This window comes from Podarcis pityusensis, assembly GCF_964106645.2.
Source record: "Podarcis pityusensis genome assembly, chromosome: 5".
NCBI lineage: Eukaryota > Metazoa > Chordata > Lepidosauria > Squamata > Lacertidae > Podarcis > Podarcis pityusensis.
Window position 1 is genome coordinate 78078243 of NC_138032.1, and position 19437 is coordinate 78097679.

General features: G+C 40.9%; 1 protein-coding gene across 2 annotated transcripts in view; it reads left to right on the plus strand.

Annotated features, from left to right (window-relative positions):
- Window positions 1-19437, plus strand: part of OGDHL (oxoglutarate dehydrogenase L) — a 64041-nt gene that overhangs the window by 27307 nt on the left and 17297 nt on the right. For both annotated transcript variants that reach the window (XM_081004909.1, XM_081004908.1), the window contains exons 7-16: window positions 585-731; window positions 1190-1280; window positions 2020-2199; window positions 2766-2894; window positions 3440-3619; window positions 4787-4939; window positions 6963-7065; window positions 8002-8130; window positions 10251-10401; window positions 13742-13869. In XM_081004909.1, the coding sequence (XP_080861035.1) occupies window positions 585-731; window positions 1190-1280; window positions 2020-2199; window positions 2766-2894; window positions 3440-3619; window positions 4787-4939; window positions 6963-7065; window positions 8002-8130; window positions 10251-10401; window positions 13742-13869 (1391 nt within the window). The remainder of the gene's footprint in view (window positions 1-584; window positions 732-1189; window positions 1281-2019; window positions 2200-2765; window positions 2895-3439; window positions 3620-4786; window positions 4940-6962; window positions 7066-8001; window positions 8131-10250; window positions 10402-13741; window positions 13870-19437) is intronic.

Below are 19437 nucleotides of genomic sequence, written 5' to 3' on the forward strand. Positions count from 1 at the left end.
GGTAAAAAGTGAGGCTTATATTCAGGCCAATACGGTATTACTGTATGTTTAACTGGACTGCTTACTAGGAGAGCCCCATGAGAGACAGAAATCAGGATAAAATTTTAAAGAAATAAGTAATTCATAGTATTAATTGGCCCCATGATATATACGGTTCTTACAAAATCTTGGTAGCTTTAGCTCCTAAAGTGATCATAAAGACATTTCTTCCCATTTAATGTTTAGTTTAAAAAAAGAGAGCTTTAGTTAGAATAATTTTTAATTGTGTACGTTGATTCTAGCCCACTTGCATTAAAAAATATATATACTTAGATCTGTCACTAAAGGATAGCTTTATTTTTCTGGTTATTGATTCTCAAGGAATGTATTCCAGTATAGTTGTTGCTGGCAGATAACCAAGCATTATATCATCAGTCTAGACAGGTGTGTTACCCGGTGAAATTCCTAAGTTTGCTGATTGTTTCATGCTGTTTGCCTCTCTCTTTCTTCATTATTACCTCTTTCTTTTTAAATAGCATAGAATTATTGCTTGTTGCTTCACTTCCTTAATAAGTGCTCTCCCTTAAATCTATCTTCATGGACAGATTTGAGGATTTCCTTGCTCGGAAATGGTCGTCAGAAAAACGCTTTGGTTTGGAAGGATGTGAAGTCATGATCCCAGCTCTGAAAACCATCATTGACAAATCTAGTGAAATGGGAATTGAGTATGTTATATTGGGCATGCCTCACAGGTAACTATTTGCCTATTTTAATTTAATGATCATGATCACACAGCAGTGTGCAATTTAAAAACATGTAATAGTTACATTTGTTAACACAGTTACATTTTAAAGTTTCAGCATACTGCTATTTCCACAATATTCTTATTCCTTAGTTTCCCTATTTTTTTTGTTTCTGTTTATTTATTTTTTAAAAAGTAAGCCAATTTGAGCAATGTTTTCACTTTATTTCATAAGCACACACAAACAAATCCTGTACACTTTCAGGTGCTATAAAAAATAAAGTTGTTGTTGCTGAAACAAACTGAATGGGAAGCTAGTCAAAACATAAAACGGTGATAAGTTTGTGGAAATGAACCAGACAATTGGAACTCAGTATTCAACACTCTACTGAAGCTGTAATTTTACTTGCAGTTGCTTATTATTGCTCCTATGTGCGGTTCATTCACCCAATTTTTTTTGTCTCCAAGGGGAAGGCTGAATGTGCTGGCCAATGTTATCCGAAAGGATCTAGAACAGATCTTTTGTCAGTTTGACCCAAAGCTTGAAGCAGCTGATGAGGTGAGATACAATTTCATTGGCCATTATTACTAATTTAGCCATTTTTTCTCCCGTTGGATTCTTTCCCGTTAAAACTAGAGTTAAGGCTAATTATGTGTGTCATACTCAGATTCCTTCAGACCTGTATTCTGAAGGCTTCCAGATGTTATATAATATCTCAGAAATGCAGGAGGTTCTCTCTTCCTATCTGGGCGCTACCTCTCGAAGGGAGGAGCTGGAACATTTGCTGGGGGTATTATCTCAAATGGTTGTAGTTTCTGCAGGCTGTGTCTTGGGAGAGCACTGGAGACTGTCCTGCAAGCCCGAGGTGTGTCAGATTGTGACAGGTAATTTCTGCTGGGACTGCTGCCAAATGGGATCGAGGGGTTTCTGCACAGAGATCTGTGAAAGTGCCACTGAACGTCTCATCCCAGTGTGACTGGTTTCTAGCCACTCTTCTCTCACATCTCTGTAGCCAGGCAGACAGCAGAGGTGCAGTGACAAAGCAAAATAAGATTAAGTCAGGATACCAAGTTCAGATATAATGATAAATCACACGACGCAAGCTGAGTCACAAGCCATCTTCAAACCATAATTTCCTATGGTAGATTGTTGGCGCCAGTCAGACCTTAGTTGGCTGTTGTGGATTTAGAGGTGCAAATAAGATAGACTAGCTAAATAAGCCATAATTTTGTGTTAAATACGAACCCAGCCATTGAGATGATAGATAGTGTTTGAGTGTTTGTTTCTGGTGTCTTAGGGATCTGGGGATGTAAAATATCACCTGGGAATGTACCATGAGAGAATCAACCGAGCAACAAACAAAAAGATCACCCTATCACTTGTGGCTAACCCATCTCATTTGGAAGCAGTGGATCCTGTCGTACAAGGGAAGACCAAAGCTGAGCAGTTTTACCGAGGGGATACTGAAGGGAAGAAGGTAACATTGTCTGGATAATAACTTCTGCTTGACCTCATTTCTAATAGCCTGTGGTAGATTTCAGCTGTTGAAATAAAAAGATGCCACTTGTGTCTTCAGAATCCTTTTTTTTTTTTTTTACTTCAGTTGAGTCGATGTAGAAAATTTTTGAGACACGTAGCTTCTCCCACATTTTCATTTTAAGCTAATCACTTTCAATTGCCATGAACGTTCAAAATGGCAGTTTCTTAAAGAGGTCCAGTCAGAAACAAGTTTTGTTGAAAGGCTACTTTGAGAAGGGATTGAAAGCAAGAGTCCAACTCCGCTGGCAGAATGGCTTGCTGCCAAGCCGTGTTGCAACAGATCTTTCCCATCCATAATCCTCAGTTGGATCCTAGATGACCATGTGCCCTCTTGAGAGCCAGATGTGGACCAGATAGCATCAGTTATTGATCGTTTCAGTGACGTATCAGATTCTTTACAACTTGCATAACATTAGGAGGGGGGAAAGGGAATTAAACTAGGGATTTGTGAAACTTGTTGACGGATGAATAGCACCAGTAATTTTTAACTCCCTCTCCACTTAGGTTATGTCTATACTTTTACATGGTGATGCTGCCTTTGCTGGGCAAGGAGTTGTTTATGAAACTTTTCATCTCAGTGATCTTCCATCATATACCACCAATGGCACCATTCATGTTGTGGTCAACAATCAGGTAAAAAGCAGAAATAGGAAATTGGGTTTCCTTAATAGCTTTTGGCAAGCTTTTCCGTTGCCTTCATGATACATAGTGGACAGCACATTACATTCGTCCCTTGAACCAAGGGGTTGCTCTGTGGCTACAGGAAGCTTTTATGAGAAGGGAAACTAAAGGCTTTTTGGAAAAAGTTACCAGAAAGGCTGGGAAAAAATCCAAGGGAAGACAGAAAGTTTTTTTTCCTGCTGTTTATGCAGGGTCACTCTGAATTTAGAAGGCAAAGTGTTTTATTGCTCATGTCGAAATTGGTCATGAATCGCCATGAAATGACGCGGTGGCTTTTTGCCCTCCCTGTCTCCAGCACCAATAAAATGTTAATGTATGTAAGAAAAGAATGAAATGTGATACCTTTCAGAACTTGTTCTTCCTAACTGAAAAGCATAGCATAGCATTATACAGCATTTATAGCTGTATAAATAACGAGTCTGTAAACTGAAATGTCAGTTCTCAACACACTTTGAAACACTGCCACTAAAAACTACATGTTAAGTATTGTGTTTTAGATTGGCTTTACTACTGATCCACGAATGGCTCGCTCATCGCCATATCCAACTGATGTTGCTCGCGTGGTCAACGCACCTATCTTCCATGTCAATGCTGATGATCCTGAAGCAGTGATGTATGTCTGCAACGTAGCTGCAGATTGGAGAAACACTTTTAATAAAGATGTGGTTATTGATCTGGTAAGTACTGTCATTCTTTACTGTTGAATGGTCTTCCCTGCATATGGGGCTAGGTGGGCATCCATTTTCCACTACAGCTCTTTATGCCCCTTCAAATCTCTCATGCAAGTTGAGGGGCTCCGAAACAGCCTCCATTGAAGGTTGAGGAGCTGTGGTGGAAAGAGAAAATCTGCATAACCCTGTAACGCGTTGAAATACTTGAAGTATGTGCACACAGAGTCTTTTAAACCTGGACTTTTAACTTAGTGAAGTAGGTTCTGAATATGATGATATAGTGTCAATTACAGATTGTGCATTTCCGTTTGTAGCATCTAAAAGAACAGGACCCAATAGTGCTCTGAATCTGAATCCCTTAAAAATGTATTTCACCTCACAGATAATAAGGGAAAATGTTACTCCTATCTGTAACCTTTTGGTTTGCACTCTGTCTGGGCTCTGAAACTAATTTACACAATCCCACAGTCTTTAAAAAAAGAAAGACCTGACTTATGTGCCTTTATTGCTTTCTGGCCATACTTAATTACTATGCTTTTGTAAGAGAGTACAAGAAAGGAGGGAGAAAAAAACCCTCTTGTGTTGTATGCATTTTGGTCTCTAGGAACTCTCAAGAGTCAAATTGGGAAGATATCCCGGAGGAATTATCCCTGGGATGTTGGGGGAAGTATACTCTCCAAAGAAGAAGATTAAACAGCTTGAAGCATCCATCCCTTTATTGCATTTATAGACCTTTCTGCCAAAGCTCCCACCAAGGGATTCACAGTTTTAAAATATTAATTCAAACAAATAGTACAAAATATTCTCAGGCCTAATTCAGGAGCTGATGACACTGGCCTCTGGCACAGGGATTTAGCTGTAGATTCCTGGGTGTTTTGATTTCTGATGTCAGGGAGACTACCAAACTTCTGTCAGGACTGAGCGAGCTAAGTCAGGAAAATAATGGGGGGCGATTCTGCTCACTGAGCTTTCAGCTGCTCTGGAATTCTTTCCAGAACTGGGTGCAACAGCTTCGGGAACGAAATTATTTTTTAAGAACTACGTAGCTGGTGGGAACTGCAAACTGTAAAGTAAATTATAGAGAGGGCTGATCTTTAGAAAGCAACGAAGGCCCTTAATTGTTCTTTTTATTGCCCATTTCATTGTGATCATTGCATTGACTGAAATATGTAGGTTTGTTACCGAAGACGGGGCCACAATGAAATGGATGAGCCCATGTTCACCCAGCCTTTGATGTACAAGCAGATTCACAAGCAGGTGCCTGTGCTGAAGAAGTATGCCGACAAGCTAATAGCTGATGGAACTGTGACACTGCAGGAGTTTGAGGTAACAATGCTAGCAGTGGAGAGGGCCATTCATGGTGCTGGTTTTGTAACAAGTAATACTGCTATAGCTTTCTATTTTAACTGGTTTGATTTGTTTTAATTTTTCGAGGTCTGGAAATAACTTCTGACTTACTCCTGAATACTTCCAAATAAATTATCCTTAGGGGAAATCGGTTGGTTGCCTCAGTAATTTCAAAAAATAAAAACATGAAGAGCAAGAGCAGTATGTAATGGTGCATTGGTTCACAGCAGCAGTAGCAGTAAAAACTATGCATGCAAAATAGTGTTTTGGATTTGCAGGGGACACCTCTAAACCCTAGAAATGAATAAATGGTAGGATTCAGTGTTCCCTTGCGCCAGTAGCGGCTTAGTCATGCTGGCCACATGACCCAGAAAAACTGTCTGCGGAAACGGACAAACGCTGGCTCCTTCAGCCTGTAAAGTGAGATGAGTGCTGCAACCCCAGAGTTGTCTGTGACTGGACTTAACTATCAAGGGTCCTTTACCTTTACCCTTTTTTAGTATTTGGAAGATTAGGAGTATTCAGGGAAAGGCCTCTAGCTGGCTTCATCTTGCATGGGGCAGGAGCCTAGTGAAATTTCTTTTGTGTTATTTCTTTGCACCATCACTGTGTGTGACCTTTGAGAAAGATGTTCCTGCCCCGAAGGGCTTTAATTTGACACAGGAAGGCAAACGTGATAGGCTGAGGTCCAGGGTGGATCCTGAGTACTGCTGCGAGACATAAGCCTGGGTCTCTGAGTTTAGACTTTGGGATTCCCAGACATCTCCCATCTGTAACCTCTTCCTCCGTTTTTATTTTCCTTTCTGTCTCCAAGCTCCTAAGACAGTGGTGGCGAACCTTTTAGAGACTGAGTGCTCAAACTGCAACCCAAAACCCACTTACTTATCTCAAAGTGCCATCATGGCAATTTAACCTATAGATCTCACGTTTTCTGTGTGTTTCACATTTCTTTTTTATACTGCTGTTGTAATAAATAATCCTTCATAAAAGTTATTGCATTACATTCTTCATTAAATTATCTTTCCATTGATAAAAAAGGAGTAGTATGTAATTGCTGAATAATAAAGAGAAAAGAGAATCACGAGTGATTTACCACCAGCTAGACTGGTGACTGGGAGTGGCCGCCAAGACCATACAACACCGGTCCTGAAAGACCTACATTGGCTCCCAGTATGTTTCCGAGCAGAATTCAAAGTGTTGGTGCTGAGCCCTAAATGGCCTCAGCCCAGTTTACCTAAAGGAGCGTCTCCACCCCCATTGTTAAGTCCGGACACTGAGGTCCAGCTCCAAGGGCCTTCTGGCGGTTCCCTCACTGCGAGAAGTGAGGTTACAGGGAACCAGGCAGAGGGCCTTCTCAGTAGTGGTGCCTGCCCTTCAGATGTCAAGGAAATAAACAACTATCTGACTTTTGAAAGACATCTGAAGACAGCCCTGTTTAGGGATCTTTTTAATGTTTGATGTTTTATTGTGTTTTTAATATTCTGTTGGCAGCCACCCAGAGTGGCTGGGGAAATTATTATTATTATTGGCAGACCAATGATAGAAAAGTGCAAGGATTTGCAGATTTGGTGGCCATGATACCTGTCCCCACCCTCTGGTGATCATCGCTTCCCTTGTTTCTAAATTCATTCCGTGCTTTGTAGGAACTCGGAAATCCTTGTTCCTCCCCAGAGTCCTGTGAGCAGGTTTGTACAAGTGGCTTCTGCCCAATGTCCTCCGGATTCTCCCCACTCCCACTGTAACCATATAATATATGGTAAAAAACTTTGTTGTTGTTTAGTCGTTTAGTCGTGTCCGACTCTTCGTGACCCCATGGACCAGAGCACGCCAGGCACTCCTGTCTTCCATTGCCTCCTGCAGTGGTAAAAAACTAATTGCTTGTAAAATTGTGCTAGGTATAAAAAACTTGAATATTACTGCTTTGATGGAATTTTAGTTTTCCCTATCCTTCTGCATTCCCGCTGTGGTATTTGTCACATGACGTTTCGCCCCTATTCTACAGGAAGAAATTGCAAAGTACGATAAGATTTGTGAGGAAGCTTATTCTCGATCCAAAGACAATAAAATCCTACACATTAAGCACTGGCTTGATTCACCTTGGCCAGGTAGGAAGTGTTGCTGTAAATCTCATTGGCTACATTTCGATGTCACAGTAAAACATGGTTTATTGTGATAGGAGGGAATGTGGTTGTCTCCCCTTTCCCCTTCTCTGCGGTGGCTGCAAGATGCAGCCTATAGTTTTTCTGAGGGAGACAAGCCATGAGCCTGGGTCTCAGCAAACCACGGCTTAGCTCCAGTTAGCGAGGTGGCTGCAGTTTCTGCTGTGAGTCTTCACATGCTTGCACATTTATGCTTAGCCATGGTTTGGCTTAGCATTTCATGAGATTTAGGCCTATGTCAGCTTCCCCTTCTGCTTCCCCTTGTTGTTTAAAAACAGCAGCTATTTTGCCCCCCCATTCCTTTTTAACTGTACAAAAACGTCTGTCATATTTACCTCCTCAGATGACCCTCAAATGATGCTAGTGACTGCTTTTCTAGGTGTACAAACAAGTAAAATTGAGGGGGGCTGGAAGCTGCCTCCGTACCAGTATTTTTAAAAAGCAAAAGAGAAGAGAAGGCATTTGTTCCTTTCCAAGAGAGTTGGGTACATTTCACCTCTCAGTTCCCCCAAATTACTCTGCCAGTTCAGGGTTGGCCTGAAATCCCCACTCCCAATTCGGCAGATCTCCACGCTGGAATAAAGTTCCATTTTTACATGCAAACAAATGAGCCATAAAAAGATGTACCCTCCCTCTCCCGTGCCCCCAGGAACTCCAAAAACTACTACAAATGCCTGTTTAGCCCTCTAGCCAGGCGAAAAAGGAACACTTTTCTTAAGGGCCGGGGGTGCAGTTTAGCATTTGGTTCCAGGTCCCCACTTGTGTGTTTCTAAAGGGGGAATTTGTTATTACTTTTCTTACACATGATGGGATTTCTCTAACAAGCAGGATCTTTCTGGAAAAAGTTTCTGTACTTTTTCAACATGTCTCGCCATGTTTCAGGTTTTTTCAATGTGGACGGGGAACCAAAGAGCATGACTTGCCCTCCAACTGGAATTCCTGAAGATATGCTGATTCATATTGGAAATGTAGCCAGCTCTGTGCCTCTGGAAGGATTTAAAATACATGGAGGTGAGAACTTAATTCTTACTATACTTCCAGCACTGGCTTCCTTTTTCTCTAGAGATGCAGCGCTGACAGGAGAATATTTGCTAGCTGAATGCTGATTCTCCCTGTCCTGAATTTGGAACGCCGTCTGTTTCCTGAACAGAAGAAACTTCTTCCCTTTCATATCCCTTTCCATTAAAAAGTAGTGTTTGATGTACATACTACAAGTGCACAGCATTACCAGCTAGGAGGTTGTATGTTTCTCTTTTTTGTTTAGGCTTAATGCTCGTACAAGCAACATTAATGAGCTTTGCTAATTATTATTTTCAGCCTTATTGAATTGAAGCAATCATGAGTTTATTGTTAACTTCAGTGGTCTGGCAGACATTGTGCAAAGGACTAGGGAAGTTGTGGCACTTGAATTAGTGTTAAATTAATAGTACTTGCATTTATGTGAGGGGCTGATTGACTGTAAAGCCATGTTATATGTCCTTGAGGAATTACTGTGGATTGGCTGATCTTTGGCTGTTTAGCTCTCCATATGATTCATGGTGGTGCTACTTTAGTTGTACGTTTATATTTCTCCATGTGAAAACATTCTTTAAAGAAAAATGTTTCAACTGATGCTTTGCACAACACTTAAAAGTGATTAAAATGTAGAAGAAAAGGTGGACGTTGGGAAGAGGTTGGAAAGAGAGAGGTTCTCAAGGGAATCAACAAGATTTGAGGGATTACATCTCATTGTTAAAAATGCCTCTGCAGAGATTTTTGCCTCTGGAGGCAAGAGCTAGCAAATTACATTTGCTGCATGGTCTGTAACCTGCATTGATTCATTCTCTAACGTGGGTCTGTAAAGTCACATTATGAGCTGTGTGAGATTTGAATAATGCTTTGATGATCACATCTGTCTTTCTTTTATTTATTTTCCTTCCTCTGAGATTGATCAACAGGGGTTGTTTTATACAATTAAAATTCCTGAGAAGTTATTACAGCAAAGCTTTCAATTACACATCTTCAATGTTTTGTTTTCAAGTGGCATGTAATTAACATACACTTTCTTATTAAATCAAAATATCATTATTCATTAGTAAGTATCTGGAGAAATCCTTATATACAAAGTGTAGCTTCTAGTTCTGTCCTCTGTTGCTATGCATTGATGTGTAAATATTTTATTAAATATGCACACATGTTCCTGAAACACTGAAAAGTAACATGGTGCTTAGAGTGAACCATCTGCTTGGTGCCTCTAATTTTTAATAGGCAATTGTTAGGTTGATATGGATTTGATGTATCAACCATACTACAGTTTTGAAATTGCTTCATTCATAAAATAAATATTGCTTGCCAAAATCATTCAGCAAAATCTTATTCATGAAACAGCACAGCTAGCTACGCAAGACTTTTCATGAATAAGACAGAAACTTTGCCTGTCATAAAAATATTGAATTAGGCAAGGATTTGCTTTTTTCATGAATGAAGCTGAAAATGTGGTTAATTCATGTATTAGACAGAGCTATTCGGCTATATTATTTCATGAATAAAGCAAGCTCACTCATATATACAGTGAAGGGTTTTGAATAACTAAAAAGTGGAACAAAAAGCAGAACGGTTTCGATATTGGAACTTGTTTATGTAAGGGAGTATAAGTTTTCCAAGCCTTCAGTCTTAACATTCTTAAAAAGAAATATGCTAATAACTTGAGGTGTAAAAGTATACCATCGTTGATGGATACAATAAAAGAGGTATTCAGTTTTAGTGTGATTAGCAAGCAGGAATTGTGATAGTTTACCTATGGAGCAGTGGATCAGTGTAGGTGGAGAGATAAAATATTAAGACCGAGAACTGAAATATAGCTGGAGCTTAATTGTGTGAAATGTTATCAATATAAGGACAATGAACTTGTGGTTGAATTGAATTGTCTGGATTGTGAATGACTAGTAGAAGAATTCAGAAGGGAGGAAAGTCAAAAAGACATTCAGGTGAGGTCACCATTTAGTTATCAGTGTTTTGCTTTCTTGTTTGCATTTTCTTAGCACTCCAGTCTTCATCTTAGGAATGGAGACATGTATTGGTATCCTGATAATGTTGTTTTTTTGTTAATTGCAGCCAGTAATTCTTCTTTTCTCCTCCTTCTCCCCACTTAGGACTTTCTCGGATTTTGAGAAGTCGACTGGAAATGACAAAGAACCGAGTTGTCGACTGGGCCTTGGGGGAATACATGGCTTTTGGGTCTTTGTTGAAGGAAGGTATCCATGTCCGACTAAGTGGGCAGGATGTAGAAAGGGGCACTTTCAGGTGAGTTGTATAATACAGCTGCTGCTTATCCGGTAGAAAATGTCATGCGGATTTTGCTGTGAGTTAATGCTAAACTGGGTCACTCTGAGGGATGGATGTCTTGCTGTGTGTAACAGGTAACATGTTAAATGCTATAGGGGAATGCACATGTAATTGCATGAGGTAGTTGAGTATGAACATGAATTTGAATTAAGAAGTAATTGCAAAAGCTCAGGAAGAGGTGTTAGGGAGAGCTACTGCGATGGTGGAAGGAAAGAGATCAGGCAAAGAAAAACAGGTATATAAACAGCATAAAAGGGTAGGTGAACTAACTGGGGTGGGGACTCCCAAAACAGCACACTGAGCATGCTGACTTGCTGTTTTGGTTTACATCAGAGTGGTCGAGAGGGGGGTCTTGTCATTTGAGCAGCCCATGACCTCCATATGTGCTGCCCAGACTTGTGTCCTGGAGAGATCACTTAGATGCTACTAACACAGCAAAAACAACACGGGAGACAGAGGTTAAGAGTTACTGGTCTCTGCAGCCACAGCAGGCGCTGTGATTCTCTGGAAGTTTGGCTTCACCCCCAGAGGTGCTTTCCATTGTCTCTCGAGACAGACGGGTGCCAAAGACAACATGTTGCAGGGTGAAAGGTTCGAGTGGGAAGGAGAATGAAATTGAATGACAGGAATGTGGAACAGGGACACTTCACGCTGCAATCTTTTGTCGCAACAGGGCAGCACACAGCAATCACAAAATACAATCATAATGCCGCAGTAATTAAAATTATTTGATTTTATATGATAGCAAACCTCTTTACTGAGAACCTATCCTTAGATAGCCAAAGCAGCAGCATCCATACTGAAGACTGGATGTATCAGCTGGTGTAGGGGAGTTCTAAGATTTGCAGATGGGGGGAAACTTGGGGGGGTCTAAGATCAGGGGGAAACCCTAAACAGCTGGTAGGAGTATACTCAGTGACCGCAGAACCCTGAGTGTCTTTTTTGTGGGAGGAAGGATAATAAAACTGGGGGAGGGGAAATAGAATGGAATGGCATTGGTTGGCTGGAACCCATGAACAAAGAGCACTTCATGTGCTGCAATAGATCCCATTTGGACCCACTGAATTTTTTCTCTCTTTCAGTGTGCTCATGCAGGTTGGAAGATTTTTGACTTTTAGAGCCAATCTGTACATTATTTGGATCAATGACCTGTTAGACTGAAGTGAGCTACAACACTTCAGACTGCATATGGGAGATCGGGGACTACATATGGGAGAACGTGCTTTTTTTTAAATGGTTACCCACAAAGGAAGTCACTGAATGTGGCAGACTAGCTTATCCGAGTGAATGCTACAGTAAACCCTTTGGTGTGCTTGGTTTGGTGGGCAGGTTTTGGTTTTCAAGAACGGGGCCCATGCAAAAACCAGGACACCTCTGCTTGCTTCCGAAAACCATATGGTCTAGAATCCCACCATATTTGCCTACTGTCTTTTGCTACACGATGCGTAGATCGTTTGCTAGAGGGGTTTTATAGGGAAACGGGTCGACAAAAATGGCCACCTCCATTGCACTTCTGTAGTTGTCGCGTTTTAACCTCCGGCATGCCATTGGCTCCGGTTTTACGATATTAACTAGTTTCTATTTAGAGTGGTGAACGGTTGTTGCTAAGATGCTTTAGAAGAACAGAATTTCTGCTGGCAATTTGTTCAGCTTCGGCAGGCGTGCACCGCAGAATAGCTATTATCAGGGTAATAGCCCTTCTTCCTTTAGTGGTTGTAGAGCTTGAACATATTGGTGTGTTTCACTCAGTTAGTCTTGCTCAGGGAGTTAATGGATTACAGTAATTACTTCAGTCATCTCTGTTTTGATAATGTTCCTTGGTGCACCATTCTAATGCTGATTAATGGAGCTCTAGAGGGCACTAAGCAGCGAGCCGATGAAGGGTGGGCAACGAGGACCGGAGGATGCAGCTCTTTCAAGACTTGAACCTGAGAAGTGCTCAAGGAGCTGAAAGCCGGTGCACAATACAGGCTGCACATGACTCAAGGCACGAGGAATAGAATTTCACAGCTAATTATAATTTGAGCGAAAGCAGCCCTGTTGTGTAATGGCTTCCACACTTCATATTTTATGGAGTGTAACTGCATGCCACTAAAAGCTTCATGCATTGCGCAGCAACAATTGCAAAGTTATCTGCAGCAGCGTCAGCCTGTTGTCGGAAGTGAATACTTGAGATATTGAAGAGCTTTAATTTAAAATAACAGTAATGGTTAATCCCTTGCAACTGCCTAGATGCAGTGAACGGTAGCTTCCATACTGGATGCTGCTGTTGAATTTTTATAACTTTAGCCGTAGCTTTAGTCTTTCAAACGTGTGGAAAAATAATATGAGACTTTGTGTAATGGGAAAGGGTGTGAACTGAGAAATACCTAATTCAAATCTATGGTCAGCCAGAAACTCACTTTGTGGCCCTGGAGAAGCCATCATCTCCCAGTCTCTCTTTTTTTAAAAGGGTTACATTTATTTATTTAGATATATTTTTTAAAATTAAATTTTCTGTTTTACAGTTTAGAATATTCATTTAAACAACCTTAACATATCAGTGACTTCCCTTCTTCTCTTTCCATGGTTCATTTTGCATAACATAAATCCCTGCATATTTTACGTAAACTAAACCATTCAGTACAGTCATACCTTAGATCCTGAACGCCTTGCAAGTCGAACGTTTTGGCTCCTGAATGCCGCAAACCCGGAAGTGAGTGTTCCGGTTTGCGAATGTTCTTTGGAACGGGGCTTCCGTGGCTTCCAATTGGCTGCAGGAGCTTCCTGCAGCCAATCAGAAGCCGTGCTTGGTTTCTGAACATTTTGGAAGTCAAACGGACTTCCAGAACAGATTCCGTTCGACTTCCAAGTTACAACTGTATTCCATTATTACATCCATCAAAACTTATGTACACTGTTGAATTTATTGAAAATGTTGCTGTTTTCAAATGTACTCAAAACACCCCCCCCCATATATTCAGTAAACATTTTCCAGTCTTCTTTAAACGTATGTTCTTCTTGTTCTCTTATTCTATAAGTTAGGTCCGCAAGCTGCGTATATTCCATGAGTTTAAGTTGCCATTCTTCTTTAGTTGGGACCTCCCTCGCTTTCCATTTTGGGGCTAACACCATCTCCCAGTCTCAGTCCTCAGCCTGCAAATGGCTATAATACTGAGCTGCCTTGCTCGATGATTGTTGTAATAATTGCGAAGACTCTGAACATTCGAAAAGTGTTCTGTGTGTGCTCTTGCCACGGTTTCCTTTTCTAAAAGTATCTTTTCTTAAAATGTCATTGTGTTTTTAAAAATCTTTGTAGCCATCGCCACCATGTGCTCCATGATCAAGATGTTGACAAGGGGACCTGTGTTCCTATGAATCATCTGTGGGAGCAGCAAGCTCCTTACACCGTATGCAATAGCTCCCTTTCAGAATATGGGGTCTTGGGTAAGTTTGGCAGTTTTTTATTGAATTACTTGAGTACCTTGAGATTGTATAGAACTACATACCATACTTTTCCATGTATTAGACGAGGGATTTTTACTCTAAAATAAAGTTTAAAATTGGGGGGGGGGGGTCCGTCTTATACATGATAAATAACAAGATTAAAGATGAAAAAAATATTTCTTAATAATTCCAGTGGCACCTTTAAGATCAACTAAATATAAGCTTTCAAGGTATGAGCTTTCATGTGTAATACACACTTCGTCAGATATTCTGAAGCGGGAGTCACTTCAACCTTATGACTGTTATGGCAGTTGGTTCCACAGGGAAGGGCAAGGGATTTTTAAAGGGACAGATGACCAAAATTGGTCTCAGTATGTATAATGGGACATGAATCCAATATCCCTATTCAGACCAGGTCTCCATAGGTCTCTCCATGTCATATACATGGATAGTGCAGAGGGGGGATGGGTGATTGGTTGCAGCCGCCAGCAGGATCTTGTGATTGGGTAAGTGAGTGGTGTCTGCTGCAAGGGCTGCTTTTTATTGGCTGCTGCTTTGTCAATTTGGTGTGCGTTGCTTGCGATTGTTAGTGTTTGTCAGTTGGGTGACAACTCTGGGCCATTTCCCCCCATTTTCTTTAATTTTAGTCCCCTAAAATAGGTGGTGTCTTATACATGGGAGTGTCTTATAGACGAAAAAATACGGTAGCTTCGCTTATTAGGGTCAGCAGTGCTTTGAATTTATCCGAATCTATACACTTAGACCTTTGTCTTTATTTTTTTAAACTGTGACCTCCCTTTTCGGATAAACAAGCAAATGGATTATTTTTGCAATATGCTTGTCAATACTGGGCTCCACGCGCATTAAAACTCTTGAAATTTTTCATTCACTTTAGCATGGGTTTCTTTATCATTGAAGGTTGGGGGAATGAGCTCTCTGCATTCCTTCTGATTGCAAGTCATTTTAAATAGTAATTAGGGAAGGACATTTGACTGCGAGGCAACGTTTTTGAGAATGACCACTTTGAAAGAGAGAGAAATTATTAATGCTCCAATATGCGTATAGACCAACAGCATCCGATCCAGAAATTCCTGCTTTGTTTTTCTAAACTCATCCCATCATAAACACAAGTAAGCACAACTCCAAAAAGAGAGAGAAGAATTAAGCCCTGAACTTGAACCTCCATTTGCGTAAACAAGCAAAATGATTCTGTCATTTTAGGAATTCCCATTAGTGTCTTAGATTGCAGCTAATTAAGTAAAAATGAATTGAATAGCCCTGCATGATGAAGCTTCAAATTGTTTTTCTGGCAGGTGCACAAGCAGGGAGCTGGCACCTGTTCAGAGCTGCGAGTCAGTGCTGAGTTATTATTGAACCACTAAAGAGCACCAAGTGTATAATAGTTCTACTAAAATGTTATTCTTGCTGGACTAATTTGCCACAGGGATAAATCCACTGCAGCCTAGATACTCTGCAGTGTAAAAGAGCATTTTTGGGAAAAGGAAGAATTAGGTTAAAGATTATGGAGAAAAAACATCTTGTTTAGCTTGCATTCCTTCCCTGTAAACTGGCGTCATCACTTATTTTGTAATTTTAATGATGGGGATTCTGTAGACAGTGCCAGCCTTGTATTTTGCCAGTCATCAACTTGCCCATGCTAAATAGCAGCTGCTCCTGTTTAAACATATGTGGCAAACTGCCCGGGAAACATCTAGGTAATGTCACAAAAACATAGCACAGCATTTTAGTTTTCTTCCCCATATTGAAAATGCAACCATTTTTTTCCTTCCGCAATTACTGTTAGAAAGAATCTTAAAACCTAATGGCAGTCACCTCCTTATTGGTCTTCATTGAGAAATATAGGAGGAGATCTGTTCAGAAAAGTGAAGAAGACATTACAGTAAATTAAGTGCTACATTGCCATTTCAAAGCACTTTGGGTGTTTTCTTCTTTGTTTTAAATCCCAGCCTGAGAACCCTTGACTAATGACAAATCATGTTGCATTAAACTGCAGCTTAATTAATTTTAATTGAAAGACTCTTGCTCTTTCTGACAGTCACGCAACTTGCTGTCAGGGAGAAGGGGGAGAGATAGCATAATATGAAGTGCAAGCTGACGCTGCGTCTCAACACCTCTGTCTGTCAGAGTGACACATGAAAACAAAGAGGAGAGGCACCAAAAATTGGGCTGATCGCTGTTTCCTCATCTGATGATTCTGTTATCTGAAGTTCTCCAGATAACAACATAATATTTGTACCATCATTGGACTCCACCTTTAGAGGTTTTCTACTAAAGAACACTTGCGCTTATAAAACCCCAAATTATTTTAATAAAGTGTACTCATCTGTTAGTTAAACCCATCATGATTCAGAAATGACTTCCTTCTTTGTACACTATCAGTTCCTGTCCATACACACATACCACCAATGTATTGCTTCATCCTTAATGTCACCTCCCACCTGAAGGTCAAACTAAAATATGTTTGCTTTAGATTTTTGATTCGTGGGGTTCCAGCCCCTCTTTTTGGAATAACTGGGTTGAGACCAGTTTGATGAGGCCCTAAGCTACTGAAGGTAATGGTGCCCTCTATATGTCCAGCTGCCCTTTGTCAACAACAAATTGTTGCTGTTTTTTTTGCGTTGAATATATGCTATATGGTAATTTATGGACCTAATAGGTATCTAAAGCCATTTGTACATAACAAATAGGAGCCTACACAACACAAAACACTGTTGCTGTACATAGGTTTTATTTTATTTGTTTTTTATCTTATATTTTGGAAATGTACATCCTGGGTTTTTTCCCCTTTAATTTTTTTGGGGGGCCCCCAAGAGACTGGGCCCCTAAGCTATAGCTTGTTTAGCCTATACGTAAATCCAGCACTGGTTGAGACCAATTGCCACAAGTGACTTTCCACATGTGGAATTGTTTCTTAAAACTGTTCCTGTAAATAAAACCACCAGCACCTTACTAGTAAGGTCAAGGACACATTCCTGTATTGTGGAATTATTTATGACTTGGGAGACCTGCCCTATCACTGGAAATCATAAGGGAGAAAGCAGCTGTTAGTCTGTCTTTTATGGTATTGCTTAATTTAGTGGTTTTTGACAGTGTGCTGTTATAGTAGAGTTAGGAGAAAGGAATTAATGCATTGTCAGTTTGAAGACACAATTTAAATCTACAGGGCAATCTTTAAGACTAACCAGAATATAAGTATTGAAATCTTTCATGTGTACTTCAGTAGGATCTTTGACTGAGATTAAACTAGTTTCCATTTTTATCTTGACAAAGCCTGATTTCCCTATTCTAATATAGTGGCATGTGTGTGAATTAGGCTTGAACAAATGAGCCATCTTGGGTGTTTCCTCATCCATGTCACCCAATCTGTAGAAAAAGTCTTTGAATGCTTGTTTAAAAATAGAATTGGACTCAAACCTATCCAGGAAAGCCTATTTAGCTTCTCCCTTTATTTAAAGAATACCTTAGGGAACTTGCAAGAAGAGTTACAAAAGATTTTCACTATTTCAGCAGATGATGACACAGCATGACAATTAGAATGGTTGTTTTTTTTAAAATAAATTTGTCTTGTCTTGTTGGAAATGAGTATTAATAGCATGAAAGAGTATGAATCTCTGTCAGAGAATCAGTAGTACAGACACCTTGAATGAAAGGTTAGAAAGCTAGTATGTCGTGCTTTCTAACTTTTTGGCAGAGGGAAACATAAAAACGTGTTTACAGATGGGTTCTTCATGGAGTTCAGCACCACAGAAACCAAAGCAATTTATTGACATACCTTCATCAAGATCTGGCTGAATGTCTTGAATACAATTAGCATCAGGATAGCACATAAAAATTCACATCCTCTGCAAATGAAGTCTGTTTGTGCATTCATGGATGGACATTATAAGTGCCACATTCCTGCACATATTCAGACTATTCAGCATATTTGCCTGGCATCAGGAATGTTACTCTGGGTTGCAAAGTTGTCATTTTGCCCTCGTTCGCAGCCTCTTCTGATAGACATCTAGCACAGGACTGAGGGAAACCTCCAACCTGAGGGCAGGATGCACCTCCAACTTTTAATTAATTTCTGTTCCAGGAATTTTGAGAGACCCCTTGAACATTGAGGTTGGTGGGTAAAGCAGTTTGTCAAGGCCAAGCCAGTGTAAAAGGCAAGGACTTGTTCCAGTGGTGTCTAGGAGGAAGTTGAACAGTGCTGTTGAAGAAGGCAGCTCTGGACCAAGACTGGCCTTGGGGGAAAACAGAGGGAAAATGGAGAAGGAAGAGGTTGAGAAGCCACTATTTTTGTATGTGTGAAAGAGCCAAGAGGCCAAAAGTATGCAGAGCTGGCAGTGTTAGACAGTGGCTCAACCATCCCATTACCTCCCATCTGGTGCTCACTATGACAGTCGCCATCGACTGGGAGGTCTGCTTGCTCCACCCATCATGAGGTCAGGCAGTCATCATCATCATCATTTATTATTTATACCCTGCCCATCTGGCTGGGCTTCCAGCAAAAGATTAAAAATACATTAAAACATCAGTGATTAAAAACTTCCCTAATCAGGGCTGCCTTCAGATGTCTTCTAAACGTCAGATAGTTGTTAATTTCTTTGACATCTGATGGGAGGGCGTTCCACAGGGGGGCACCACTACCGAGAAGGCCCTCTGCCTGGTTCCCAGATTTAGTAAAGAAATAATGTAAAGATAATAAAAGTGGCAGAACATGAAAGAAAAATGGAGAGTTAGCAAGGCTCTCTTCATGTTAGTAACAATCAAAGGTTTCTGTCTCCATCCTGGAAGAACCTTCCCCATCTCCACTTCAATATCTGTAATGAAAACCCACACTGCATGCTGTGATCCTACATACACTTCCTCGGGAACAAGTCCCATTTCAGTGCCATCTAATTACTTCTGTGTCAATGTGCACTGAGTTAGGCAGAGAAATGGCAATCTAACCTAGTTTACCTGGAACTAAATGTTGCTACTAAAAACGTTTGTGTTGGGGGGACAACTTACCTGCTAGAGCACAATAACCAGCACCGCCTGATCATTCAATAGTGTTAGGGATCATCTCATTTTTATTTTAAAGTCTCAGTTCTGTCCCTCTAGGCACAGTGGGATTGCATCTGATCCAAGGGTTAGTTTCTGGGCAGAGTGTGGATACGCAAAGTTGCTTATAGTCCAGGAGCCTTAGAATCCCTGGATTGCTGCTTTCCAGCCCAGCTGGGACACTAGACTGCCACCTCTCTCTTTCCCCCTGTGGTAACTAAATGCTTGCTGTGGGGCTGACTCAGACCACACTTTCCCTGCTGTCAGCTTCTTGCCCGGAGAGCAACCGCAATGCATGCTGGGATTGGCAGTGCCCCTCTCTACTGAACAGGCAGCTTCCTTCCAGTGAGTGAGCCAAAGCCAGCTAAGCTGGGAGAACGGAAACCCTCCCCGGTCATCTGGAGGCCGCAGTGTTTGACCAACGCCAAGGGGGGCAGCCACGAAACCTCTGCTGCCATACACATGCTTCAATCTCTAGCTCTGGGACTGTGGAGGAGCAGGAAGAAGGAAGAGGCG